The sequence below is a fragment of the Chrysemys picta genome, chromosome 1, assembly GCF_011386835.1.
Source record: "Chrysemys picta bellii isolate R12L10 chromosome 1, ASM1138683v2, whole genome shotgun sequence".
In the NCBI taxonomy this organism is placed as follows: Eukaryota; Metazoa; Chordata; order Testudines; family Emydidae; genus Chrysemys; species Chrysemys picta.
The window spans coordinates 23,470,444-23,498,016 of record NC_088791.1 but is presented as its reverse complement, the minus strand read 5'-3'; the positions used below and the strand labels follow the sequence as shown (position 1 = coordinate 23,498,016).

The 27,573-nt window shown below is 44.5% G+C and overlaps 1 protein-coding gene across 3 annotated transcripts; it reads right to left on the bottom strand.

The window, feature by feature from the left end:
- Nucleotides 1-4,124: 4,124 nt before the first annotated feature.
- Nucleotides 4,125-26,155, bottom strand: LOC135972960 (uncharacterized). 3 transcript variants are annotated; one of them, XM_065553762.1, is made up of 3 exons: nt 26,047-26,155; nt 17,160-17,363; nt 4,125-17,062 (listed from the first exon to the last, which is right to left on the bottom strand). In XM_065553762.1, the coding sequence occupies exon 3, from the start codon at nt 16,376-16,378 to the stop codon at nt 15,338-15,340; it is 1,041 nt and encodes a 346-aa protein (XP_065409834.1). In that variant the 5' UTR covers nt 16,379-17,062; nt 17,160-17,363; nt 26,047-26,155; the 3' UTR covers nt 4,125-15,337. The 3 variants fall into 3 exon arrangements, with proteins under 3 accessions (XP_065409834.1, XP_065409830.1, XP_065409838.1); XM_065553758.1 differs by having other exon boundaries at nt 4,125-17,363; XM_065553766.1 differs by having other exon boundaries at nt 4,125-17,363; nt 26,047-26,149.
- Nucleotides 26,156-27,573: the final 1,418 nt, after the last annotated feature.

The window sequence follows — 27,573 nt, the reverse complement described above, 5'->3', positions numbered from 1 at the left end:
CATTAAGCCACACTTCCCTGCAGCAAAGGGGAGTCCCACTGATTTTGGCCATAGGGCAGTGATTCCCTGCTGCCAAGGGGAGCCCTATTGACTCCGGACATTAGGCCACACCACACTTTCCCGCAGACGAGGGGAGCCCTATTGGTGCTGATCATTGGGCCATGGAGCCCTGAGGCTGAGCTCAGCCATATTGACTTAACCACAGGGCTACTGCCCTTGCCCCGCCCCGAGGGTGCCTTGTGACAAGTACCAATGCCTCCTTCTCATGCTATGAGTCTTTTTCTGTTCCTATGCCTCAGGAACTAGCTCCTCTAGAAGGATTCTGTTAAACTGCATCACCTTCACATGGCAGCAGGAGCCCTTCATCTATGAGATTTCCTTTGCCTAGATTGATTCCTGAGTGTAGCCTTGGAAAGGAGCCCCTCTCATCACAGATCCCATGCTTCAGTGTGCTCTCATGTTCTGGTTTCCATTTATGGGAAATCATTTGCCCTTCCTTTATGAGACTCAGTCCTAACTCTATTGGCCTCTGTGGAATCCTTGGCCTCACCCTCTCTGCTTTGTATTCAGCTGCATCAAGATCCAGTGTAAGGTTGCCTCCTTCTAAAGAATCATCTACAAGTGCCACAGTCATCTTACCATGAACTCCTTCAGAGTTCTAGCAAGAACCTCATAGCAAGGAAAAATACCTCATTGAGAAATATGAGGATCAGCCTATTCACCTGACCATATGATCTTTCAGAGTAGCAGCCGTGTTAGTCTGTATCCGCAAAAAGAAGAACAGGAGTACTTGTGGCACCTTAGAGACTAACAAATTTATTAGAGCATAAGCTTTCGTGGACTACAGCCCACTTCTTCGGATGCATATAGAATGGAACATATATTGAGGAGATATATATACACACATACAGAGAGCATAAACAGGTGGGAGTTGTCTTACCAACTCTGAGAGGCCAATTAATTAAGAGAAAAAAAACTTTTGAAGTGATAATCAAGCTAGCCCAGTACAGACAGTTTGATAAGAAGTGTGAGAATACTTACAAGGGGAGATAGATTCAATGTTTGTAATGGAAAATGTTGGCATATTTTCAGCGGCATTGCTATGGGTACCCGCATGGCCCCACAATATGCCAACATTTTCCATTACAAACATTGAATCTATCTCCCCTTGTAAGTATTCTCACACTTCTTATCAAACTGTCTGTACTGGGCTAGCTTGATTATCACTTCAAAAGTTTTTTTTCTCTTAATTAATTGGCCTCTCAGAGTTGGTAAGACAACTCCCACCTGTTTATGCTCTCTGTATGTGTGTATATATATCTCCTCAATATATGTTCCATTCTATATGCATCCGAAGAAGTGGGCTGTAGTCCACGAAAGCTTATGCTCTAATAAATTTGTTAGTCTCTAAGGTGCCACAAGTACTCCTGTTCTTCTTCATATGATCTTTGTCACCTGACAAAGTTGTGGCTCCATCTAATACATCCACAGTAGACTATTTCAAGGCCTTCCATGATTTCCTTAAAAAAATGCCAGACATCTTAGAGATTCCATGCCTACTAATGAAGGCATTCTTGAGCCTGCCAAGGACCTGTGGCAAACCCTGGAATCTGTCTTGGCCACATCTAAGAGGGGAGATTGCAGGTACCAAGTTCGCCCTAAGGGGTTTTGAGTACTTTTTACTCATCCAATCCCTGAAACTTTGGTTGTGACAGTGGCTCATGAAAATTCTGAGCTGCTTGGGCCACCTAAATCTATGCCCAGGGATAAAGAGCCCAAGAAGATGGACGTTCTGGGGAGAAAAGTTTACTCTTTTGCAAGTTTTCAGGTTCATATAGTCAACTAGCAAGTCTTGTGAGTGAAGTACAATTTCCTGCAGTGTTACAGTTAATGGGTAAGCTTCCTCAAGAGACCAGAGAGTAACTGAAGGCAGTGGCTATGGAAGGTCAGTTAGTGACGAAGACAGATTTGCAGGTCTCACTGGATGCCTCTGATGTTAGAGCATGGTCATTGGCCACTGCAGTCTCTATGCAGACAACACCATGGCTGCAGTTGTCAGGCATTCCAAACAAGGTTCAAGCCACAATTGAGGACCTTCCTTTTGAGGGTTTTTTAAGTCAAGAACTGACAAAGAGCTTCACTTTCTGAAGGATTCTGAGTCTTTTGGTCTTTACAATTGCAGAAGAGCAAGTAAACCAGATCTCTCTTATTCTCCAGATAGAGGCCTCCATCTTTCTTATTTCAGCACCAACAAAAGGATCCTAATTTTTCTAGAAAAAGGCTTCTCTTCTGAAAGAGAAGAGGCCCAACTATTCTGACAGCATGCTTTTTATAAGGCTGGAGGTGGCATGTTTTATGCTGAGTTCAAAGAAACTTGGATTCATTGTAGAGAATCTTTACCCATTCTTTCCTTTCTCTGGCAATCTCCTTATTTTATGGATGCATGGGCTGCAATTACCATCAGCCTTTGGGTCTCCACCTGGACCCAGCATGTCTACATCTGACAGCTTGGAGGCTTGTTGGATTAGTTCGGTGGATAGAAGCTGGATAGGATGTTTTGGCCCAGAGCAGAAAAGACTCTCCTATAAGGGCATACCATGCTAAGTGGAAATATTTTTTGTCCATTCAGAGACACATTGAGCTCTTGGACTGTTTTGGAATATTTGTCTTTGAAACACTCAGGGCTGTCTATAGCTATGTTAGAGTTAATTTCGCTGCTACATCTGTGAAAAAATAATTTGATTTGGTACCATCCAGCAGTGTGTTTAGGCTTTGAAGGCAGCCACTCCAAACAATATTTTGCTTTGTTCCTTCCTCACCCCATAAAGACAGGATTACTTTCAGGCCACATCCGAAAGTTTTACCCAAGATGGTTTTGGATTTTCATATAAATCAACTTATCCACTTACAGGTATCTTTTTCCCCCCCTAAAGCTCAACTTTCCTGTAGAGGCTAAATTCCATACACTATATGTCTCATGGCTATATCTGCTTATCAGGCCAGAACAAAGCCATTTCATAAATCATCCAGTCTGTGGTTTTTGGTGATAAATCCAATGGGCAGGCTGCTTCCTCTCACTCTCTAAATGAGTTAGACTGCATTAACATTTTCTACTTAGTAAACTACCTCTTCTCTTTTGAGTCCCTGTTTCTGAGATCTGAAGGACAGCTACTTGCAGTTCAGTTCATACATTTATAAATTGCTACTCCATTGTGGCAGCTTTTGGATCAGATACCCAGTTTGGAAGGGCTGTCCTAAAGTTTAGATAGGACTCCTCTTACTCACCTTAAATAGTGACTGCTAGCCACTTACAGTGGGATCAGTGTGGACAAATGCTCAAAGAAGAAAGTGAGGTTAACTTACCTTATAGTAACTGGAATTCTTCAAGATGCTTTTGAATTTGCACCAATCCCACAACCTGCACTCCTCCTCTACTGATATGGAGTCCTTTATCTGGATTATGTGTTAGTAAAGAAACTGAGTGGCAGTGGGGCTGCTCTGCCCTTTATAACTTCACTGAGGACCGTGGCATAAGGATGTGAAGGGCACATGCATAGCTTCAAAGGACCCTGCTGGTTAAAATATTTTGGTCTTATGTGCATGGGGTGCATACTTCTACAGTGGGACCCTTGCAGATGATCATATCTCAAAGAATGTTCCTGTAAATTAAGTAATCTGTCAGGTTGGAACAGACCAAACCACATATCTTTGCTCATTAGTGAGATTGACCTGCTGTCTTTCAATATGGGTATTTAATATGAATTATTTGTATCTGTAACTACTGAAAAGGTCAACAAATTAAGCAGAAAAACTTGCTTGACAATCTGTGTATTCTGACAGGTTTCAGAGTAGCAGCCGTGTTAGTCTGTATCCGCAAAAAGAAGAACAGGAGTACTTGTGGCACCTTAGAGACTAACAAATGTATTAGAGCATAAGCTTTCGTGGACTACAGCCCACTTCTTCGGATGCATATAGAATGGAACATATATATATATATATCCTCAATATATGTTCCATTCTATATGTATCCGAAGAAGTGGGCTGTAGTCCACGAATATCTCCTCAATATATGTTCCATTCTATATGTATCTGAAGAAGTGGGCTGTAGTCCACGAATATCTCCTCAATATATGTTCCATTCTATATGCATCCGAAGAAGTGGGCTGTAGTCCACGAAAGCTTATGCTCTAATACATTTGTTAGTCTCTAAGGTGCCACAAGTACTCCTGTTCTTCTTTTTGTGTATTCTGACTTCATGTGTGTAATGACATGAACCATTTTCATAATGTTCCTCGTACTTCTCTCTTCCTGTTCTGACATACTTGCTATGTTGTTAGTAGTAGTATTTTAGAATCACTTCTGTGCATTATTGTTCTTGAACTATGTCTGTACAGGTTAGTTTATTTCTTTAAACCCACTGAGTGCTGTGACACTTTTCAAGTTACCATAGGAGCACATTCTGCAGGTTGATTACTTGTACACACAGTATAAATGTTGCAAGAATTTGGTGTCCTGTTGAGATCTTTCAAAAAAATAAGTTCATAGCTGTGCACTCATAACCTGCAGTAGATTAAGATTCAACTCAGTTGCTGAATTTGTTTCTGCAGTGTCTTGAATTGGCCTCTAATATTTGTTCATGCTGGGAATGTACTTTTGCCTTTGCCATGAATGGTACAAAGAATTTCTCCCAGGAGTAGAAATGAATCCAGTTTTTTGAGAAGACAAATTTGGATCACAGACTTCGTGAAATGTTTACCTGTTTCCCCCTTCCATACTTCCACCACATTTCTTTTCTACTAGAAACTTAATTTTAAATGTACAAAATTTAGTATGCACTCTTATGCAGACACATATGCTTATCTACCTAATTTAGGACACAGTTGTGGCCCCCATGATGTGCCAACAGAGAGGAGTAAAAATGTGTAAATCACTAATTTAATTCTTGGTGTGGTCTATACCCATGTCACAATTCAGGGTGGAGAGCAGCCTCTAAAGGGCTTCTGCCCTACCTCGCCTACAAAGATGTGGCAGTCAGCACATTTGAACCAATGCAGAGAGGAAAGTAATCTGCACAAGGTACAGGACTGGCATAAGTTATTTCCCCAAATGCAAAATGTGACCAGACACCAGATTGTGATTTAGGGCTTGTTCTACATAGGGAAATTGGCTGGAATAGCCATTGCGGGATAAACTATTCTGCAATAGCTCTCTGTGGATATTCTTCTTCCAGAATCAGTGTGTCCATACAGGGAACTATTCCAGAATAGCTTATTCCGCAATAACAATGCTGGTCAATTTTCCCATGTAGACGAGTCTTGTTGCTTGGTCCACTCTTGGGGCAGAGTAATTATGTCCTGACCTGTACTTAGGACTTATGATAAAAATACAATTCAGCCCTTAGACTGTAAACTATGTGGAATAAGAAGCCATTTTTTCCTTTGGAGCACAGTGCATGCCAGTAGTATGATATAAATATTTAATCTTTTCCTTACTAAAATAGCTTGAATAAAACATTCATTTGTTGTATTATATCAGCCCATTTTCTCCCTCCCCCTAGATATTGTAACAGGGCTGTAAAGCTTCACACTGAGTTGAAAAATATGAATTCAGACCAATAAAGTGAAGTATGGAGGAGCAAATTTGTTAATCCAAATACAGTGACACAACTAGAATGAAGTGTGGGAACAGGTGGTATTAAATAAAGTTGAGACAAAATTGAAAGTGAAACTTGATTGTGCCTTTTTTTATCCATAATCTATGGGCTGGGCCTTCTTTTTTCAATCTGCACCCCACCTCCCTGAGCAAAACCTTTAATGTTGTTGTGACCCTAGGCATCTCTGTATTCATATCCTACACACTACTGTAATAAGATTTGTTTAAATATGCCTTGTGAGGTATCATGTGAAAGCTAAAAACACACTGGTTATTAATATTGTAAAATGCATGTATGTGAAGTTGTGACTTCCCTTTGCACGATGTTACTAGAACATGTTTAAGACAAGACAGCCTAGTCTAGGTAAAGGGAGTAAACGGGTCTGTCCTGGACAAAGGAATGTGGGTTTGCCTCATTTTACATATTAGCAGTAAACAAAGCCATCAAGCTAAACCAGTGGGGGTTATCCTGAACTTGAGAGAGAATTAACAAGGCTCCTGAACCCCAGAGAGAGAAAGGAGACTTGTAAGAAAAAAACAACCGCTTTGGGGATATAAGGAACAGAGAGGGGCTCTGTTTTCATCCTTCACCAAAGAAACCAAGCAATTTGATCTCTGTGATGGGTCCTGGCCAGACCAGCCAGTAAAAGGCTGGCAAGGAGACTGAGAGAAACCATCTTGAACAAAGACTGTATCTTGCTATATTGTTTTGGACTTTTAAATGCATGCTGCCACTTGTATTTGCTTGTATGTCTCAACAACTCTTTTTCTAACAGGCTGAATATTAAGGGCATGTCTGCACAGCAGCTGGGAGTTGTGATTGCCAGCATGTGCAGACGTATATGTATTAGCTCTGCTTGAGCTAGTGTTAGAGGTATCAGTGTGGTGGCAGTACCTCAGGCTGGCCACTCAAGTACAATTCTGGGATGTCTAGACTGTGCTGCACCCATGCCATTGCAGCCACACTGCTATTTTTAACACACTAGCTGAAGCAGATCTAGTGTGTGTATGTCTACTTGAGCTGAGAGAATCACACTTCCCAGCTGCTGTGTAGACACACCCAAAGTATTTCTGTTGTAGTGATGACACTGATTTCTTTGATACAGTTGTTTCTAGTGCAGTCAGTTACTATGTAGATGGAACATAGCCAGCATTTTCGGTCACCTGTGACTTTATAGTGCTGGCAATGCAAAAGGGCAGTATTCCCACTAAAGTATTGGAGTAGCAATGCTGTTTCAATACAGCTACTTCGATTCACCTATGCTAAAATATCACTTTCAGAAATAGTGCTTTCTGGAGGAGGTCTTCATCTGGAAGCAATTAGCTAGTCAAGATGACTTGCAAAAAGGAGTGCACCTTGCATTGGTGACATCTTATCACTCAATGGTTTCTTTGATTTATATTGCTTCAAGTTTTGACAGGCTTTTGCACTGCAAAATTTACACTGCAAAAAACCTAGTTTCAATCCCATAACTTTAGGAATCCTGTATGTCATGTTCTCTGAGTGGGTGCAGATGTGTATTACACTCAGGTGTGTGCACATCCTGTGCATCAAAGCTGGAGAATTTTGCCTGGCAGTACCATAGGCACAGCACTTGTGTCCTGTGGCTCTAGTCCCTCCCCAGGCTATTTAAAGGCAGTGCCACCCCGACTTTCCTCACTCCCAGTGGCTGGAGTTGGAGCTTTCTGTGTGGTGATTTACCTCACGCTGTTTTTCTCAATTTCTCTGCAAATTTGTTGAATATAGGTCATGGTTAGTGTAGCTGAGTAGAACCCTGATGTTTAGTTAGGTTTAGTTAGGATGGATAGTTAGTTGGCCTGGATGATGCCCTCACCAGGGTTTAAATATTGTCTGTTGTGTGGGGTGGCTAAACCCAGTAGCGACCCACACACAGTGTTTGTTGTGCCTGGAAGAAGGACACATTAAAAAAAGTCATTTAAGAGGAGGATTCAAGGTTGTGAGAAATTTTGTGTCTGAAACAGTACCTCTTGGAGCAGGCCACAAAGCCTACTTCAGCACTGGGGACCTCTTCAGGTTGCCTGGTCCTGCGCTCTTCTTTGGAGCTAACACAGTGTGGCTCCTGACTCGATATCCAGTGCTTCCCCTAACAGGAAGAGGGATACCGGGACGGGAGGAAACACAAAGAGGAGGGTGCAGTAGGGGAGGCCTCCTGATTCATTCTGAGAAAGTAGGGCAATCGGCTAGTTATCTTAGCTGCCTGTACATGAACACAAGAAGCCTGGGAAACAAGCAGGAAGAATTGGAAGTCCTGGCACAGTCAAGGAACTATGATGTGATTGGAATAACAGAGACTTGGTGGAGTAACTCACATGACTGGAGCACTGTCATGGATGGATATAAACTGTTCAGGAAGGACAGGTGGGGGAGAAAAGGTGGAGGAGTTACACTGTATGTAAGGGAGCAGTATGATTGCTCAGAGCTCCAATATGAAACTGGAGAAAAGCTGTTGAAAATCGTCGGGTTAAGTTTAGAGGCGAGAGCAACACGGGTGATGTCGTGGTGGGCATCTGCTATAAACCACCGGACCAGGAGGATGAGGTAGGTGAGGCTTTCTTTGGACAACTAACAGAAGTTTCCAGATCACAGGCCCTGGTTCTCATGGGGGACTTCAATCACCCTGACATCTGCTGGGAGAGCAATACAGCAGTGCACAGACAATCCAGGAAGTTTTTGGAGAGTGTTGGGGACAACTTCCTGGTGCAAGTGCTGGAGTAACCAACTAGGGGCTGTTCTCCTCTTGACCTGCTGCTTACAAACAGGGAAGAATTTGTAGGGAAGTAGAAGTGGGTGGCAACCTGGGCAGCAGTGACCATGAAATGGTTGAGTTCAGGATCCTGACAAAAGGAAGAAAGGAGAGCAGCAGAATATGGACCCTGGACTTCAGAAAAGCAGACTTTGACTCCCTGAGGGAACTGATGGGCAGGATCCCCAGGGAGGCTAATATGAAGGGGAAAGGAGTCCAGGAGAGCTGGTTGTATTTTAAAGAAGCTTTATTGAGGGCGCAGGAACAAACCTTCCCGATGTGCAGAAAGAATAGCAAATATGGCAGGCGACCAGCTTGGCTTAACCGAGAAATCTTTGGTGAGCTTAAATGCAAAAAGGAAGCTTACAAGAAGTGGGAACTTGGACAGATGACTAGGGAGGAGTATAAAAATATTGCTCAAGCATGCAGGGGTGTAATCGGGAAAGCCAAAGCACAATTGGGAGTTGCAGCTAGCAAGGGATGTGAAGGGTAACAGAAGGGTTTCTACAGGTATGTTAGCAACAAGAAAAAGGTCAGGGAAAGTGTGGGACCCTTACTGAATGGGGAAAGTAACCTAGTGACAAATGATATGGAAAAAGCTGAAGTACTCAATGCTTTTTTTGCCTCAGTCTTCACAGGCAAGGTCAGCTCCCAGACTGCTGCACTAGGGAGCACAGTATGGGGAGGAGGTGAGCATCCCTCAGTGGTGAAAGAACAGGTTAAGGACTATTTAGAAAAGCTGGACATGCACAAGTCCATGGGGCTGGATCTAATGCATCTGAGGGTGCTGAGGGAGTTGGCTGATGTGATTGCAGAGCCATTGACCATTATCTTTGAAAACTTGTGGCTATCGGAGAAGGTCCTGGATGATTGGGAAAAAGGCAAATATAGTTCCCAGCTTTTAAAAAGGGAAGAAGGAGAATCCAGGAACTACAAACTGGTCAGCCTTACCCTGGAAAAATCATGGAGCAGGTCCTCAAGGAATCCATTTTGAAGCACTTGGAGGAGAGGAAGGTGACTCCAGTCAACATGGATTCACCAAGGGCAAGTCATGCCTGACCAACCTGATTGCCTTCTATGATGAGATAACTGGCTCTGTGGGTCTGGGGAAAGCGGTGGACGTGATATATCTTGACTTTAGCATAGATTTTGATATAGTCTCCCACAGTATTTTTGCCAACAAGTTAAAAAAGTATGGATTGGATGAATGGATTATAAGGTCAATAGAAAGCTGGCTAGACCGTCGGGCTCAATGGGTAGTAATCAACAGCTCAGCGTGTAGTTGGCAGCCAGTATCAAGTGGAGTGCCCCAGGGGTCTGTCCTGGCGCCGGTTTTGATCAACATCTTCATTAATGATCTGGATGATGGAATGATTTGCATCCTCAGCAAGTTTGCAGATGACACTAAGCTGTGGGGAGAGGTAGATACACTGGTGGGTAGGCATAGGGTCCAGAGTGACCTAGACAAATTGGAGTATTAGGCTAAAAGAAATCTGATGAGGTTCAACAGGAACAAGTGCAGAGTCCTGCACTTAGGATGAAAGAATCACATGCACCGCTACAGACTGGGGACCAACTGGCTAAGCAGCAGTTCTGCAGAAAAGGACCAAGGGATTACAGTGGGTGGGTAGCTGGATATGAGTCAACAGTGTACCCTTGTTGCCAAGAAGGCTAATAGCATATTGGGCTGCATTAGTAGGAGCATTGCCAGCAGATTGAGGGAAGTGATTATTCCCCCCCTATTTGGCACTGGTGAGGCCACATCTGGAGTATTGTGTCCAGTTTTGGGCCTTCCCACTACAGAAAGGATGTGGACAAATTTGGAAGGGTCCAGCAGAGGGCAACAAAAATGATTAGGGGGCTGGGGCATATGACTTATGAGGAGAGGCTGAGGGAACTGGGCTTATTTTGTCTGTAGAAGAGAAGAGTGAGGGGGGATTTGATAGCAGTCTTCAACTATCTGAAGGGGGGTTCCAAAGAGGATGAAGCTCGGTTGTTATCAATGGTGGCAGATGACAGAACAAGGAGCAATGTTCTCAAGTTGCAGTGGGGGAGGTCTAGGTTGGATATTAGGAAAAACTATTTCACTAGGAGGGTGGTGAAGCACTGGAATGGGTTACCTAGGGAAGTGGTGGAATCTCCATCCTTAGAGGTTTTTAAGGCCCGGCTTGATAAAGCCCTGGCTGGGATGATTTAATTGGGATTGGTCCTGCTTTGAGCAGGGGGTTGGATTGGTGACCTCCTGATGTTTCTTCCAACTCTAAATCTTCTAGAATCCTATGATCGTTCTTTCTTTGGGTTCTCCAAGGAAGAGCCTTCCATAAGACCAACTGGGACTGTTCCAGGACTCGGAGGGACTCTTCTTCATCATCCTGTAAGAGGACTACTGACTGGCACTGAGTCCTTCAGTATACGCGATGGAGCTGGCCATCTAATCACTCCACAGTACCATACCGAGATCAGTTGGACTCTATTGTCGACTCCAGTACTGGCCATGGGCTGTCTGTTGAGCCCAGTACCAATGACTGCAGCATTGACATGGACTTTATCCACACCACTGGGATGATGTCAGACCTGCTTTGCCTTTCTGGTCAAGATTCCCTGGTAGTTCAGGGGCTGTCAGCTGCTGTGGCTTCTACCTCATCTTCTTCTGCTGTGGCATTGGTGCTGTCTCGCTTGTTGGCACTGCATTCCTCACCATCCGGAGTAGAGTCACAGAGACATCCTTAGCATCTGTGTCAATGAACTCCTTGGTACTGCAATCTTTGTCACTGTGTCCTTACTACAGACACATTCCTTGGGTTTGGCACCGACATCCCTCTTGGCTCAGTCATTTGCTTTGATGCCGATTAGACATGCAATGCATCTTTTGGTACTGATGGTGTTGACCTCCCATTCAGCCTCAGCACTGATGCCTTCTTCATATTGGGTTCTGGATGAGGCTGACCATTTGTTTGCTCCCTTGGGTGCCTTCTCCATTTCCACTAGATGACTTCCAGTGCTCCTGGAGATCTGGTTCAGGGATTTCCTCCTTTCCCCCCCGGCCTTTGAAGTACTATTCTTGATCCTTGGGTTACCGTCAGTACCAGGATTGGCACCATTCCCGCAGTAGGGATAGGGGCCACTGGCCTCTTGGCCACAAATGCCTACTCCTATTCACAGTGGCCTCCTCGAATCCTTGGGGTGTGCCTCAGTCTTGGAAATCCCATTCTTTGATGCAGTCTGGGGCAAAACTACAGATTCCCACTGTGGTCTCTATTCTTGAGCCACCTCTATTACTGGTGCAGTCTGAAGTTATTCTTTCTGAGCCAGTCCAGACTGACTGTCTCCTGCAAGAACATGCTCCCCCTGCCTTCCCTCCCAGCAGCCTCCATTCGCCCCTCAACCTTCTTCTTCCAGATGACTATGCTATAGCAGACTCTTCCTCTCCAGTGCCTGAGGACTTTAGGTCCTACTGGGATCTTAGGCATATACCTTCCTCCTTGGAGATCCAGGCCGAAGTCGTGAAGGAGAACATTCATAAATTGCTGGATAGCCTCCAGTCCTCATCTCCAGGGAGAGTGGCTCTCCTGATAAATGAAGCCCTTTGGAGTATTGCAAAGGGATTCAAGCAGGCTCCGAAATTCATTACTGCCTACAGATAAGTGTTCTGAAAAGCAGTAGTATGTCCCCATGCAGGACTTTGAGTGTTTTTTACTCCCATCCAGCTCCTAACTCTCTTGTGGTGACTGTAGTAAATAACAGGTCATGACAGGGGAGCTATAAGTCCACCCCTAAGGACAAAGAGTCCGAGACTGGACTTGGTCTGGAGGAAAATTTCTCTAACTTCATCATGGCAGATTCACAAAGAGATTGCCAGAAGCTTCCAGGGAGTTTAAGGATTTCATTGCAGTGGGCCATCTGGTAGCCAAGATTTATTGCAGTCTGGACATGGTGGATGCTTCATCCAGAATGATGGCGTAAGCTGTGACCATAAGGAAGGCCTCGTGGCTGCAGAATTTTGGCATAGCCCCTGATGTTCAGCAGGACAGAGGACTGACCTTTTGACAGTCACTTTTTGTTTTCAGAAAAGACTGATGAAACTTTACATTCCGTTAAGGTGTAGCATACACTTTGAAAAACTCTGGTTACAGCTGATTAATCTTCATTTTTTGTAGAAACTGAATGTTGTCTGGCTATATAAACACAAATGGGCCTTATGTTGAACACATTCAGGATCAGCGGCTTCACTAGCCTTTTCTCGGTGGGGGGGCTGTGATGTTGTAGACAGATAATTGGGGGATGGAGAGGCTGCCCTCTGCTTCCCCTCTGGTAAGTGCTGGCCCTGTCACCTCCTCTTCCTCCCCCTTAAGTCCCTGGCCAGGTTGGAGGGGTGACTGCTACACTGGCTGGTGCCATGGTGCAGGCAGCAGGGGTGCTCCCCCATCTCCTCCTGCTGGTGATGGGGCCCTGGGGTTGCTCCTCAGCTCCCTGCCACCCTTCAACTGTTCACAGCTGGTAACAGCCGCTTGGGCACGGGGACCTGGCTCCGGGGCCAGCAGAGCCCTCAGGGAGCAGTGACCGGGGGGGCAGGGTTCAGGAACCCAGGCCAGAGAGGTGCAGTCTAGGCTGATGTGGGGAGCCCTGGACCCTCCACCTGCCCTGGGCTTACTCCTGTCTTGCTGCTTGTTGTGGCGCTGCCTTTAGAACTGGGCACCCAACCAGCAGCTGCCACTCTCCACTCTGCCTTCAGATCTGGGCGGCCAGAGACCGGCCATTGCTACAGGTGTCTGAGGCAAATTTTGGGGTGGCTATAGCCTCCACAGCCTGCCCCCCCACCCAGTAGTGCCCCTGTTCAGGTCCTAAGATGATCAACAGATGAGTTCACAGAAATACATTTGTTTCAGTGCCTTTCATTGAAGCCACTGCCTTTGGCCACAGTCAGAGTGACCACTAGTCTGTTCCAGAATGGCAATTCTTTTGTAAAGCCATAGATTAAAAACAGAAGAAAAGTGAAAAGTATTTTGGGATTTTATGGTGCCTCTATTCAGGAAAACATAATCATAGAATAGAATATCAGGGTTGGAAGGGACCTCAAGAGGTCATATTGTCCAACCCCCTGCTCAAAGCAGGACCAATTCCCAACTAAATCATCCCAGCCAGGGCTTTGTCAAGCCGGGCCTTAAAAACCTCCAAGGAAGGAGACTCCACCACCTCCCTAGGTAACGCATTCCAGTGTTTCACCACCCTCCTAGTGAAATAGTTTTTCCTAATATCCAACCTGGACCTCCCCCAGTGCAACTTGAGACCATTGCTCCTTGTTCTGTCATCTGCCACCACTGAGAACAGATGAGCTCCATCCTCTTTGGAACCCCCCTTCAGGTAGTTGAAGGCTGCTATCAAATCCCCCCTCATTCTTCTCTTCTGGAGACTAAACAATCCCAGTTCCCTCAGCCTCTCCTCATAAGTAATGTGCTCCAGACCCCTAATCATTTGTCGCCCTCCGTTGGACTCTTTTCAATTTTTCCACATCCTTCTTGTAGTGTGGGGCCCAAAACTGGACACAATATTCCAGATGAGGCCTCACCAATGTCGAATAAAGGGGAACGATCACGTTCCTCGATCTGCTGGCAATGCCCCTACTTATACAGCCCAAAATGCCGTTAGCCTTCTTGGCAACAAGAGCACACTGTTGACTCATATCCAGCTTCTCGTCCACTGTGACCCCTAGCTCCTTTTCTGCAGAACTGCTACCTAGCCATTCGGTCCCTAGTCTGTAGCAGTGCATGGGATTCTTCCGTCCTAAGTGCAGGACTCTGCACTTGTCCTTGTTGAACTTCATCAGGTTTTTTTTGGCCCAATCCTCTAATTTGTCTAGGTCCTTCTGTATCCGATCCCTACCCTCTAGTGTATCTACCACGCCTCCTAGTTTAGTGTCATCTGCAAACTTGCTGAGAGTGCAGTCCACACCATCCTCCAGATCATTAATAAAGATATTAAACAAAACCGGCCCCAGGACCGACCCTTGGGGCACTCCGCTTGAAACCGGCTGCCAACTAGACATGGAGCCATTGATCACTACCTGTTGAGCCCGACGATCTAGCCAGCTTTCTATCCACCTTACAGTCCATTCATCCAGCCCATACTTCTTTAACTTGGCGGCAAGAATACTGTGGGAGACCGTATCAAAAGCTTTGCTAAAGTCAAGGAATAACACATCCACTGCTTTCCCCTCATCCACAGAGCCAGTTATCTCATCATAGAAGGCAATTAGGTTAGTCAGGCACGACTTCCCCTTCGTGAATCCATGCTAACTGTTCCTGATCACTTTCCTCTCCTCTAAATGTTTCATAATTGATTCCTTGAGGACCTGCTCCATGATTTTTCCAGGGACTGAGGTGAGGCTGACTGGCCTGTAGTTCCCCGGATCCTCCTCCTTCCCTTTTTTAAAGATGGGCACTACATTAGCCTTTTTCCAGTCATCTGGGACCTCCCCCGATCGCCATGAGTTTTCAAAAATAATGGCTAATGGCTCTGCAATCGCACCCGCCAACTCCTTTAGCACCCTCGGATGTAGCGCATCTGGCCCCATGGACTTGTGCACGTCCAGTTTTTCTAAATAGTCCTGAACCACTTCTTTCCCCACAGAGGGCTGGTCACCTTCTCCCCATGCTGTACTGCCCAGTGCAGCAATCTGGGAGCTGACCTTGTTCTTGAAGACAGAGGCAAAAAAAGCATTGAGTACATTAGCTTTTTCCACATCCTCGGTCACTAGGTTGCCTCCCTCATTCAGTAAGGGGCCCACACTTTCCTTGATTTTCTTCTTGTTGCTAACATACCTGAAGAAACCCTTCTTGTTACTCTTAACATCTCTTGCTAACTGCAACTCCAAGTGTGATTTGGCCTTCCTGATTTCACTCCTGCATGCCTGAGCAATATTTTTATACTCCTCCCTGGTCATTTGTCCAATCTTCCACTTCTTTTTTGCGTTTAAGATCAGCAAGGATTTCACTGTTTAGCCAAGCTGGTGGCCTGCCATATTTACTATTCTTTCTACACATCGGGATGGTTTGTTCCTGCAACTGCAATAAGGATTCTTTAAAATACAGCCAGCTCTCCTGGACCCCTTTGCCCTTCATGTTATTCTCCCAGGGGATCCTGCCCATCTGTTCCCTGAGGGAGTCGAAGTCTGCTTTTCTGAAGTCCAGGGTCCGTATTCTGCTGCTCTCCTTTCTTCCTTGTGTCAGGATCCTGAACTCGACCATCTCATGGTCACTGCCTTCCAGGTTCCCATCCACTTTTGCTTCCCCTACTAATTCTTCCCTGTTTGTGAGCAGCAGGTCAAGAAAAGCTCTGCCCCTAGTTGGTTCCTCCAGCACTTGCACCAGGAAATTGTCCCCTACACTTTCCAAAAACTTCCTGGATTGTCTGTGCACTACTGTATTGCTCTCCCAGCAGATATCAGGGTGATTAAAGTCTCCCATGAGAACCAGGGCCTGCGATCTAGTAACTTCTGCCAGTTGCCAGAAGAAAGCCTCGTCCACCTCATCCCCCTGGTCTGGTGGTCTATAGCAGACTCCAACCACGACATCACCCTTGTTGCTCACACTTCTCAACTTTATCCAGAGACTATCAGGTTTTTCTGCAGTTTCATACCGGAGGTCTGAGCAGTCATACTCCTCTCTTACATACAACGCAACTCCCACACCTTTTCTGCCCTGCCTGTCCTTCCTGAACAGTTTATATCCATCCATGACAGTACTCCAGTCATGTGAGTTATCCCACCAAGTCTCTGTTATTCCAATCGCATCATAGTTCCCTGACTGTGCCAGGACTTCCAGTTCTCCCTGCTTGTTTCCCAGGCTTCTTGCATTTGTGTATAGGCACTTAAGATAACTCATCGATCGTCCCTCTTTCTCAGCATGAGACAGGAGTCCTCCCCTCTTGCGCTCTCCTGCTTGTGCTTCCTCCCAGGATCCCATTTCCCCACTTACCTCAGGGCTTTGGTCTCCTTCCCCGGTGAACCTAGTTTAAAGCCCTCCTCACTAGGTTAGCCAGCCTGCTGGCGAAGATGCTCTTCCCTCTCTTTGTTAGGTGGAGCCCGTCTCTGCCTAGCACTCCTCCTTCTTGGAACACCATCCCATGGTCGAAGAATCCAAAGCCTTCTCTCCGACACCACCTGCGTAGCCGTTCGTTGACTTCCACGATTCGACGGTCTCTACCCCGGCCTTTTCCTTGCACAGGGAGGGTGGACGAGAACACCACTTGCGCCTCAAACTCCTTTATCCTTCTTCCCAGAGCCACGTAGTCTGCAGTGATCCGCTCAAGGTCATTCTTGGCAGTATCATTGGTGCCCACGTGGAGAAGCAGGAAGGGGTAGCGATCTGAGGGCTTGATGAGTCTTGGCAGTCTCTCCGTCACATCGTGTATCCTAGCTCCTGGCAAGCAGCAGACCTCTCGGTTTTCCCGGTTGGGGCGGCAGATAGATGACTCAGTCCCCCTGAGGAGGGAGTCCCCGACCACCACCACCCTCCTCCTCCTCTTGGGAGTGGTGGTCCTGGAACCCCCATTCCTAGGACAGTGCATCTTTTGCCTTCCAATCGGTGGAGTCTCCTTCTGCTCCCTTCCCTCAGATGGGTCATCTAGTCCACTCTCCGCATAAGTACCTGTAGAGAGAACATGGACACGATTGCTCACCTTTATCTCCATTGCTGCTGCATGGACGCTCCTCTTTCTCCTTCTGGAGGTCACATGCTGCCAAACCTCTTCACAATACTTCTGTCCCTGATGCGCCTGCTCTGAATCTTCAGAACATTGTGGCCGTAGAAGCATCTCCTGACTTCTGTCCAGGAAATCTTCATTTTCCCTTATGCAACGCAGAGTCGATACTCGTTTCTCCAGCCCTCGAACTTTCTCTTCCAATATGGAGACCAGCTTGCACTTTGTACAGACAAAGTCGCTTCTGTCCTGTGGAAGAAAGACAAACATGGCACAACCTGTGCAGGTTACAACAGCTGAGTGCTCACCTTCCATATCACCATCCTCTTAAGAACTTCCTCAACTGCTGCAGGAACTACTCAGAGAAACCTGCAGATGAAAGCCTCCATGCGCCCTCCCCAAGCGAACTCCCAGGCAAACTCCCACTGTTAGCCTCTGCTGTTCGCCGCTCAGCTGGTTTTTGCTGCTGACTGTCCTTATATACCAGTCAGGCCCACTCAAGGCCCACCAGGAACAAAGCACTCCCAATTCACACTTTTCAAACAAACAAGCAAGCAATCAAGCACACGGTCAAACTCCCGCTGTTAGCCTCATAAAAACACAAGCCAAAACTTACTCAGCAATTTGGACGGATAAATATTGTATTATATTCCATAAAAGTTTAATAGGAAACAACCCAATAAAATGTATTACAGGATATTCTATATAGATTAAAATAAAAGTACAGCTATTCCAATTAAAATGTGTGGCTGCTACCGAATTGAAATAAGAGAATGCTCGCATCTAACATTTAAGGGCTTTGTGCTTAAATAAAAAGTATTATTCAGGATGATTTTGCAGTTAAAGAAAATACACCATTAGTTTTCAATTTGTGGAAATAAAGTTGGAAGGTGATTTCAATTTATATTCAGTGCTGGATTTATTTTAAAATGAATTTAATGTATAACATTTAAAGTGTGTGCAATGTTGACAAACAGCAATAACTAGATGATTTTACAAATCTTGTTGAATAATTTACATATGAAAACATATTTATTGCAATACAGATCTTGAGTTGTTATATTATTTTTGCTCTATATTTAATATCTGCATGGGATAGATTTGTATAGGCACCACACCTAGTTAGGCAACCAACTCCCACTGCAAATCTCCCCAGCTTATTACAGTCCTAAATAAAATTACACTGTTTTTAATCATTAACAGAAGAATGTTATTTTCTAGATTCCGTGTCAGTGGCTCTTACAGTTCTTTTGGATATTGCACTTTTCTGGCTCACTCACGTTTGTTGTCACTTGCCTTCATTTAGTGGGGCAAAAGCGACAAAATCCAGGATGATTTGTGCCAGTGAGGCAAATAAGAGATTCTAATGAAGCAGAGAGAGAGAGTAACTTTAGAAAAAATACTGGTTGGTTATCCTAATAGTGTTCCTTGTCCAATGTTGGAAGACAGTGACTTTTTGTGAGACTTTTACCATAGTCACATAATGAGGAAAAAGCCATGTCCCTTCCCATTACCTGCAGGGTCACTAAACCCACAATCAGTAACGTGCACAGGTATGTGTTGGCAAACACCATGGTTGCCTGAAGCTCTCAGGGTATGTCTACGTTCAAGTAAAGGTGTGCTTGTAGGATAGGTTGGCATACCCCGGCATGGCATGGTTTAATCTACTTTAATCTACCTGGCACAGGTAACAATAGTAGTGTAGATTCTAAGGCCAGAGGGAACCATTGTGATAATCTTGTCTGACCTCCTGAATAACACAAGCCATAGAACTTCCCCCCAAAAAATTCCGAGAGCAGATCTTTTAGAAAAAGCTTCCATTCTTTATTTAAAAATTGTCACTGTTGGAGAATCTACTGTTCCAATGATTGATTACTCTTTCAATTAAAAAACATTGTCTGAATTTGTCTAGCTTCAACTTCCAGCCATTGGATCATGTTATACCTTTTTCTGCTAGACTGAAGAATCCATTATTAAATATTTGATCCCCATAAAGGTACTTACAGACTGTAATCAAGTCACCGCTTAATCTTTTCTTTAAGCTAAATAGACCAGAGCTCCTTAAATCTATCACCATGAGGCATGTTTTCTAATCCTTTGATCATTCTTGTGGCTCTTCTCTGAACCCTCTCCCATTTATCAACAATTCAAGAAGGTTGTTGATGGCACCAGAACTGGGCCCAATATCCCAGCAGTAGTTGCATCAATGCCAAATACAGAGGTAAAATAACCTCCCTACTCTTACTTGAGATTCCCCTATTTATGCATCCAAGGACAGCATTAGCCTTTTTGGCCACAGTATCACACTGGGAGCTTATGTTCAGCTGAATATTCACCACGATCCCCATATCTTTTTTTAGTCACTGCTTGCTGGGATAGAGTCCCTCATTCTGTAAGTATGGCCTACATTCTTTGTCCCAGATGTGTACATTTACATTTAGCTGTATTAAAACACACATTGTTTTCTTGAGCCCATATTACCAAGAGATCCTGATTGCTCTATACCAGTGACCTGTCCTCCTCATTATTTATCATTCCTCTAATTAATTATTGTGTCATCTGCAAACTTTTTCAGTGATAATTTTGTGTTTTCTTCCTGGTCATTGATAAAAATATTAAATTATAGAGCCAAGAACTGATCCCTGTGGGACCCCACTAGAATTACACCTGGTCAGTAATCATTCCCTGTTTACAATTGCATTTTGGGACCTATCAATTAGCCAACTTTTAATGCACGTCATGTGTGGCATGTTGATTTTATAGCTTTCTAGATTTTTAATCAAAATGTCATGTGGTACCAAGTCAAATACCTTACAAAAGTGTAAGTATATTACTAAACACGATTACCTTTATCAAAAAACTTGTAATCTCATTTAAAAAAAAGATATCCAATTAGTCCGATGGGTTTATGGCAAATATAGCCTATGTTGATTGGCATTAATTGTATTTTCCTCCTTTAATTATTTATTAATCGAGTCCCGTATCAGATGCTTAGATTTCCAACAGTAATCTATACATAATTAAGCAATAATCATCTGTAGACTTCAAAATGCATTTTCAAGGTAATTATCATTTTCCTTGCTTCACAGATGGGGAAACTGAGCCACAGAGGTGACAAATGAAATACAAAATGAATTGCTGGCAAAGCTAGGAATACATCCTAGGTCCCCTGATTCCTACTCTAGGTCCCAATCCATTGGACCATGCTGCCCCACTTTTGTAAAAACAATAAATAGTTGAAGAAAATACGTAACTATTTTAGGTATTTAAAAGTTAACTATATACATATTGCATACCCATATGGAGAATGCAGGCAGTGTTTCTTTTTGAATCCAGATGCATATTCTCAATACACACCTATTTTTGTTTAACACTGTCAGTATTCCTAAGAGAGAGAAGAGAGGATTCACTTTAGATGCGACTTCCTTTGAACCATGTTCTATGAATTTTTATTTAAAGTGCTGGTTATTTCTGCTTTTGATCTCCTCTAGAAAATTGAAATATATATTGCAATGATTTGCACAAGTTTTACTTGAAAAGACCTTTCTAAATTCATATTTTTAATCTGAATCAAAGTTTTAAAAGACTTTTGAAAAGCACTAATAAGGGACAGCGCTGATGTGCTGTCAAAAGTCCCTAGTATCGATGCAGTTATATTGGCAAAACTGTGCCTTTGCTGGTATAGCTTATTTTGCCTGGGGGCGAGGCTGGAATCAGCTATGCTGGCAAAAATGCTCACCTGTGCGTGTCTGGGGGCATAGCGCATGATTCTTCATGCTGAGACATTCTAGGATTCTTTCCCAGGCTAAGTCTACACTACCCGCCTGAATCGGCGGGTAGAAATCGACCTCTCGGGGATTGATTTATCGCGTCCCAACGGGACGCGACAATCGATCCCCGAATCGACGCTCTTACTCCACCAGCAGAGGTGGGAGTAAGCGCCATTGACGGGAAGCAGCAGAGGTCGATTTTGCCGCCGTCCCTACAGCAGGGTAAGTCGGCTGCGATATGTCGAATTCAGCTATGCTATTCGCGTAGCTGAATTTGCGTATCTTAAATCGACCCCCCCCCCGTAGTGAAGACCTGCCCCCAGTAAACTGAGGGAGAACTTGTCTGTCCTCCAGGGGGAATTGTGGGAAGGGCATTAGAGGACTATCAGCACTCAAGTGATTTTACCTGCCTCCTCACTGCAAAGTGGGTGTGTTCCAACATAAATTAAAATGGAGCCTGGACTTTAACCCATGCTCCCAGCCAGCTCAGTGAGCCCAGGCTTAAAGCACCTCCAAATCCAGATCAGATGGTGGGGGGTTAGGCTAAAACCTGGTAAGGTGGGGTTAACTCGGCAATGAAGACATACTCATTATTACACAGGAAGACAGAAAGAGGGACATAAATTAGGATAAAATATTGGAAGGGCTTGTCTACATACAAAAGCTGTACAGCTTTAAATACACCAGTATAGTTAAAATAGTACAACCCCTTAGTGTGGCTGCAGCTATCCTGGTATGAATGTTCTTATACCAGCATAGCATAGGCCAGTGTTTTTCAGCGTATAGGTTGCGACCCAGTACTAGGTTGCGGAATGTCAGGCACTGGGTCGCCTTGCTGATTCAAATTATAACAACCATGCAGCAGCTCTCAAGGGCCGCACAGCAGGGAGAGGAGAGAGGTAGGTGGTGGGTGGGAGCTGGGGAGGGGAGCAAGTTGGGGCTTTCAGTGCTGCGGCGGGTCTCTCCCCCAAACCCAGAGCTCGCTGCTGCTGGCGAGGAGAGAGGGACCCTTCCTACGGAGCTTTGTGCAGAGGGAGAGAGAGGCCATTCCCCCAGTGCTCTGTGCTGCCTGCCAGCAGCGGGAGAGAAGGGCCCCTTGTCCTGGAGCTAGGTGCTGCCGGTGGGAAGAAGGCTGGGGGGAGTCCTCTGGCCCCAGCCCTGGGGCAGCTGCCTGCACCCCAAACTCCTCATCCCTGGCCCCACCCCAGAGCCCACGGCCCCTGCCAGAGCCCTCACCACCCTGCATCCCAACCCTCTGCCCCAGCTCTGAGCCCCCTCCTGCACCTTGAATCCCTCATCTGCAGCTCCACCCTAGAGCCCTCACCCCTGCACCGCACTTTCTGCCCTACCCTGAGCCACCTCCCACACTCCTTACCATAGGCTTACTAAGGCTAGTGTCTAGTGTTAGTTATGTTAAGTGAGTTAAGCTGGAATGTATTGCAATATTATGATTTTATGAAAACTCTAGTCAAAAGATATAATTATGTTGGGTCATGGGCATCAACAATTTTCTTCAACTGGGTCACAAGGAAAAAAGTTTGAAAACCACTGGCATAGGTCATGTCTACACTACAGGTGAGTGCAGAAACAGGGAGAACATAGTAATGCAGGGAGGGCTTTGCTGTGGGGACTCTCAGACCTAGGCTAGACTAATCCAGGTACTCAGAGCTAGGTGCCAGTCACCCAGATTAATTGTGCAGTGAAGACATACCCAATGCATTGTATTTAAATAGAGCCTTTGATTTCAAAACACTTTATGAACATTCGTTGATTTCAATGAAACTATTCATGGAGCTCAACATGAGTAAGGCTGGCAAAATTTGGCCCCAAGTGATTTTTTTTTAAATAAGGCTGAGTGACACACAGGAAAGAACATGACAGAACAACTGGGACAGCATATATATGTCTATGTAGGGGTGTACGTGTGTGCAAGCGCACACACACATTTAGAGTCAAGAGAAACAAAATCAGCAAAATATAGTTTTATCAAACAAAATCTCATTTACTCTTTAGACACATTTGATTAAATACTTCCAAATAGTCTGTCCTATTTTCTAGACTGGCTAGATCATTTAGTCCTGCTCAGTGATGGTAATGTGTTTTGAGTCCCAATTTTGTAGAATTAACTTGTTTGCAATTAGACTTGGTTCTCAAAAAAAATTAGTTTTGCTCCTTGTTAACTATTTGTTTGAATACAAACACTCCAGGACAAAGATCTTTCCCTAGAGGCAAGGCCATATAAAATATGTTTATTCTGTAAAATCTGGGGAAAGAAACTGTGTGCCACAGTTCCCGATGAGTTTAAATAATAAAACACACCAGGAGTAGAGGGGAAATACAATTTGCATCCTGCCAAAGCATGTTCTGTGTCAGCTAAGAGGAAAGACATCATTACTGAGGACAGTTTGACCTAAATAGTGTATAGGGACTGAACTGACAACTGACTAAATGCAATATCATAATTGGAATGTTACTCATAAATAATTAATCTGAATGTCTTTTCCCAATATCTTCTGGCCTTGTTGTCATGGGTGGTTTTACTCTGATTTAATTGCTTACAGACTATAGCACTGTAAATGAGCTTTTATAAGGCAATGTCCCTGTCCTGAAGAGCATGTAGAGTAAACTGGGCAAATACAACCCATGGGACAAGAGTTGGAGGTGTGGAGTTGCTGTTAGTGAGGCGCTGATGATTGCAGGAAGGCCTGGTGGCTTTGATATTGATTTGGGGCATTTGGACACTACCATAATATAAAGGTTTAATAGTAATAATTAAGAGCCAGACCTTGTTGCCATTACTTACCTTGAATAGTACCATACTCCACTAATAGCCCCATTCAACTCAGTAGATTAGGGTGTAATTTTACAATCTGCCTGGAATAGGGGGTGGCACTGCCCCAAAAATAAATCAGACCATGAACTGTGAATCATGTGCTATTCCTCTACTGCTCACTGGTGCTCTGGGGAGCGAGTAAGATAATTCTTCCTTTTCATGGAAAAACTTACATCTTGCTGTGCAGCTGACCAGCTATTCTGGATATCAGGGGCAAGGGACAGAGTCAGGGCTAGTCCCACTTCTCTCTACCTCCTCCAACTTGCATGCAGAAAGGAATTGGACAGTTATCCCCACTGCAGCCAGAAATTCGGAGACCTTAATCTCTCTTACCGCCTGTCAACCCCTATGATAGCGGGCCTACACCAGGAGTAAGGTGCTACTGCCTAAGGGTATGGCTATAAAGGAAGAGAAAGGGGTTGTTTTTAATGTACAAGAGAGGGAGGCTGTTTCAAGCACCGGGGAAGACACACAACTCCCATGAGTTTCATGTTTCATAGGCATGTTTAGCCTATGGCTGGATCAGGTCAAAGGAGAGATTGTTCATAACCTTCTCTTTTAATGGATATATTGTTGTTAACCATAGACCTCAGTGAAAATCAGCAAATACAAATTCACAAGAAGAAAATAAATATTTAGCTATGGTCTAGAAGACAATGATCAGTTGAATATATGTCCATGGGAATGCTAATACTTGACCTCCAAACCTGATCCCAACCCCTCATATGTGTTTCCTTTTAAGCTACAAGCCAAGGTTGAAAAGATGATATGTCTGCAGAATAATTTTCTGCTTGTTTGAATCAAGAATTCTGAAGTCTTTCATAATCTCAGATTTTCAAAGAAAGTTGATTAGAAATGAGTTAATTTCCTAAAAGTATGTTTGCATTTGAAATGAAACATTCAATAGTGGGGGACACCACTATCAAATAATTAACACTACTTCTGTATTTTAACACTCTTCAAAAGACAGACCAAAAGGTATAGTCATTAGACAATGCTGTTAACATTTGGATCTCTAGAAATCTCATTCCATGGCATGGAAGTAAATTACCCTACTTCATTTTACATCCTCTAACAGAGTTGTACCAAAAAGATTTATGGAATAACTAAAGGAATGTAACATTTGAATTGCCCCGTGATCAATGCTGAAATATTACAGTGCAGTAGCATGTTTCACTATACTATGTCTCATAATCTGCAGCAAGGATATTAGGAAAAGCTTTCTAACTATAAGGATAGTTAAGCACTGGAATAGGTTTCCAAGGGAGGTTGTGGAATCCCCATCATTGGAAGTTTTTAAAAACAGGTTAGACACACACCAGACAAACACCAGTCAGGGAACATCTAAGTATACTTGGATCTACCTCAGCTCAGGCAGCTGGACTAAATAACCTCTTGAGGTTGCTTCCAGCCCTACATTTCTATGATTTATAACTTCCATGGAAGAGCCAATAAGAGTCAGTGGTACTTCCTGATTAGGCTGTGCTGATCTAGACATATAACTGTTTGCAGGTTTGATGAAGAGGAAAGATGAACTATAGCAATAGATCTGAGAAGTGACTCTGAAGATAATACTGTCAGTGATTATCTGAGGTCACTATCCCTTGAGATCAGCCTAGGCTGAGAAGGTTACAGAGGGCTCATCCCCTAAAATGGCATTTCCTTCAATTGGCTTCCAAGTGAAAGCTTATTCCATTCTTAACATGAGTTTGCTGCCTCATCAGCATGCATGGACTTAAGAGAACAGTGAACGGTTCTGTTAGAGGTGCCATCACATACTTAAGTGAGGAAAAATCATTGTGAAACTGATGAAATTCCTCTAACTCCATTTTGTGTTCATAACCTCCATTTTGTGTCTCTGGCTCAGAGGCAGATTAAGGTTTGTGAGGCCCTGGGCCAGAGCAAGGGGGGGGGGCCCTTCCAACCCCTTCCTCCTGTGGCCCCACCCACAATCCAACCCCATTCTGCCCCTTCCTCCATGGCCCAAGGCCTGGTCCCCATGGCCGCAGTGGGGAGTGAGAGCTTCCCCCAGCCCTGAAGCCGTGGCAGGGAGCCAGAGATCCTCCAGTCTTGGTTCTACAGCTGGGTCCGGGGGCTTCCCCTACTGCCTGGCACTTCTGCCGGGGAGCAGGATTGGGGCATGGGGGCACACCCTGCCCACCTGATGTGCCTGCTGGGGAGTGGGGTCAGGGCATGGGGGTGCCCATTTTTCTGGGGCCCCCCAATTGGCTGGGGTCCTCTCAACCCAGTGGCTAATTCGCCACTGCTCTGACTTCCCTTTTGAATAAGCACGAGACACTGCAACAACAGAAAACTGCAGGTCGCTTACCATTGGACGATGTGGGTCACATAACCAGAGTGGAGAGATTCCTGGACTGAGCATGCCCAATAGAATGTAGAGTAAAATAAGGAAGGGCCACAGAGTGTTTCTGGGCTGAGCATGCCCAGTACAAGGAGTGGGGTGAAACGTTCCGTTAATTGGCAAAAAGCCAAGAATTGCTAAGATGGTGCCTTGGCAAAAAGCCAAGTAGGGCAAGGCCATAACTCTGAGGTAAACAACAGCAGTGAGCATGTGCAGGGTTATTAGTATTGAATAAGTCCAAGCATGTCTGGACATGTCCGGGGATGCCCCAAATTGAATGTTGGTACTAAGCATGTGAGCATGTGCAGAATTGAGATAATGCTTAGAAGGGTAGGGCTAGGTCTGGGCTGGTTTGGGGCTGCTTTTTTTTTAGTAGTAGTAAGCATGCACAGTAAGCAGGGATGAGGTAATGTTTAATAGTGAACATGCTCAATGAAGGTCTGACAGTATAAAAGGCCGTGTGCTGACCAGCAGTTAGACAGTTAGGAGCCAGCAAGAAGAGCTGCCGGAGAAGAGAGAACAACAGACCCAAAGCGGCAACAGTAACAGAATGAAAAAGCAGCAGCAACCACAGCAGAAGGAGCAAAAACAGGAAGAGACAGTGTACCTAACACAGCAAGTGGAAGGAGTGAGTTTATTCTACTCACTCCTTCCACTTGCTATGTTAGTTACACTGTGCCCATAATGTTACATTATAAGTATAATTACATTATAGCATAGTATAGTTTTAGTATAGTACGTGTATGGATGTGTTAATGGTAATTTTCCTATGTAAAACATAACGTGTAAGTTAAGAACGGCTGTCGGCGATTTGTTGTAGACGGGCCATCTGTAGCAAATTGCACTGCTTCGAATAATTTAAACTGTATGCTATTGCAGTTTAGATATTCTTTAACTTGCAATAAGGGATTTGTGTCTGATTGTCTATCTTTTGATGGCGTGTTTTTGGGTGCCCAACCTGAAACATCTTGGATTTTCAGAGATGTTGAGCACCTGAACCTCTCCTTGACTTCAGTTGGAGTTGTGATAGTTTAGCACTTCAGAAAATAAAGCCCATAGGGAGTTAGATGCCTAAATACATTTGAGGCTCTGGGCCAAGGTGTCTTTAGGCACCCAAAATCAGAGATCATTTTAAAAAATGGTATCTTTAACCTCTCTGGCTTGGTTTCCCCAAGGGGGATAATAATATTAGGACTATTGGGGCAAAAATCTGTCTGGGGATTGGTCCTGCTTTGATCAGGGGATTGGACTAGATGATCTCCTGAGGTCCCTTCCAATCCTATGATTCTATGATGTATGACTGAGTGAGATGGTGGGAAAAACTTGTAAATAGCCCACCCAATTTTGAGCCCTCTGAATTTTGCTTGACATGAAACTTTGTGCCCCCAAGAACGTTTCACAGATTGGTTTGCAAAATGCTCCTTTTAGTTCTAAATTTTGTAACATTGCTCAGTCAAAACTTCATTGGAAGATACTATAGCATCCATCTTTGTG

Excerpts from the sequence above, each read along its gene's own strand:
- LOC135972960 (XM_065553758.1), bottom strand. The coding sequence starts at position 16,378 with ATGGGATCCTGGGAGGAAGCACAAGCAGGAGAGCGCAAGAGGGGAGGA.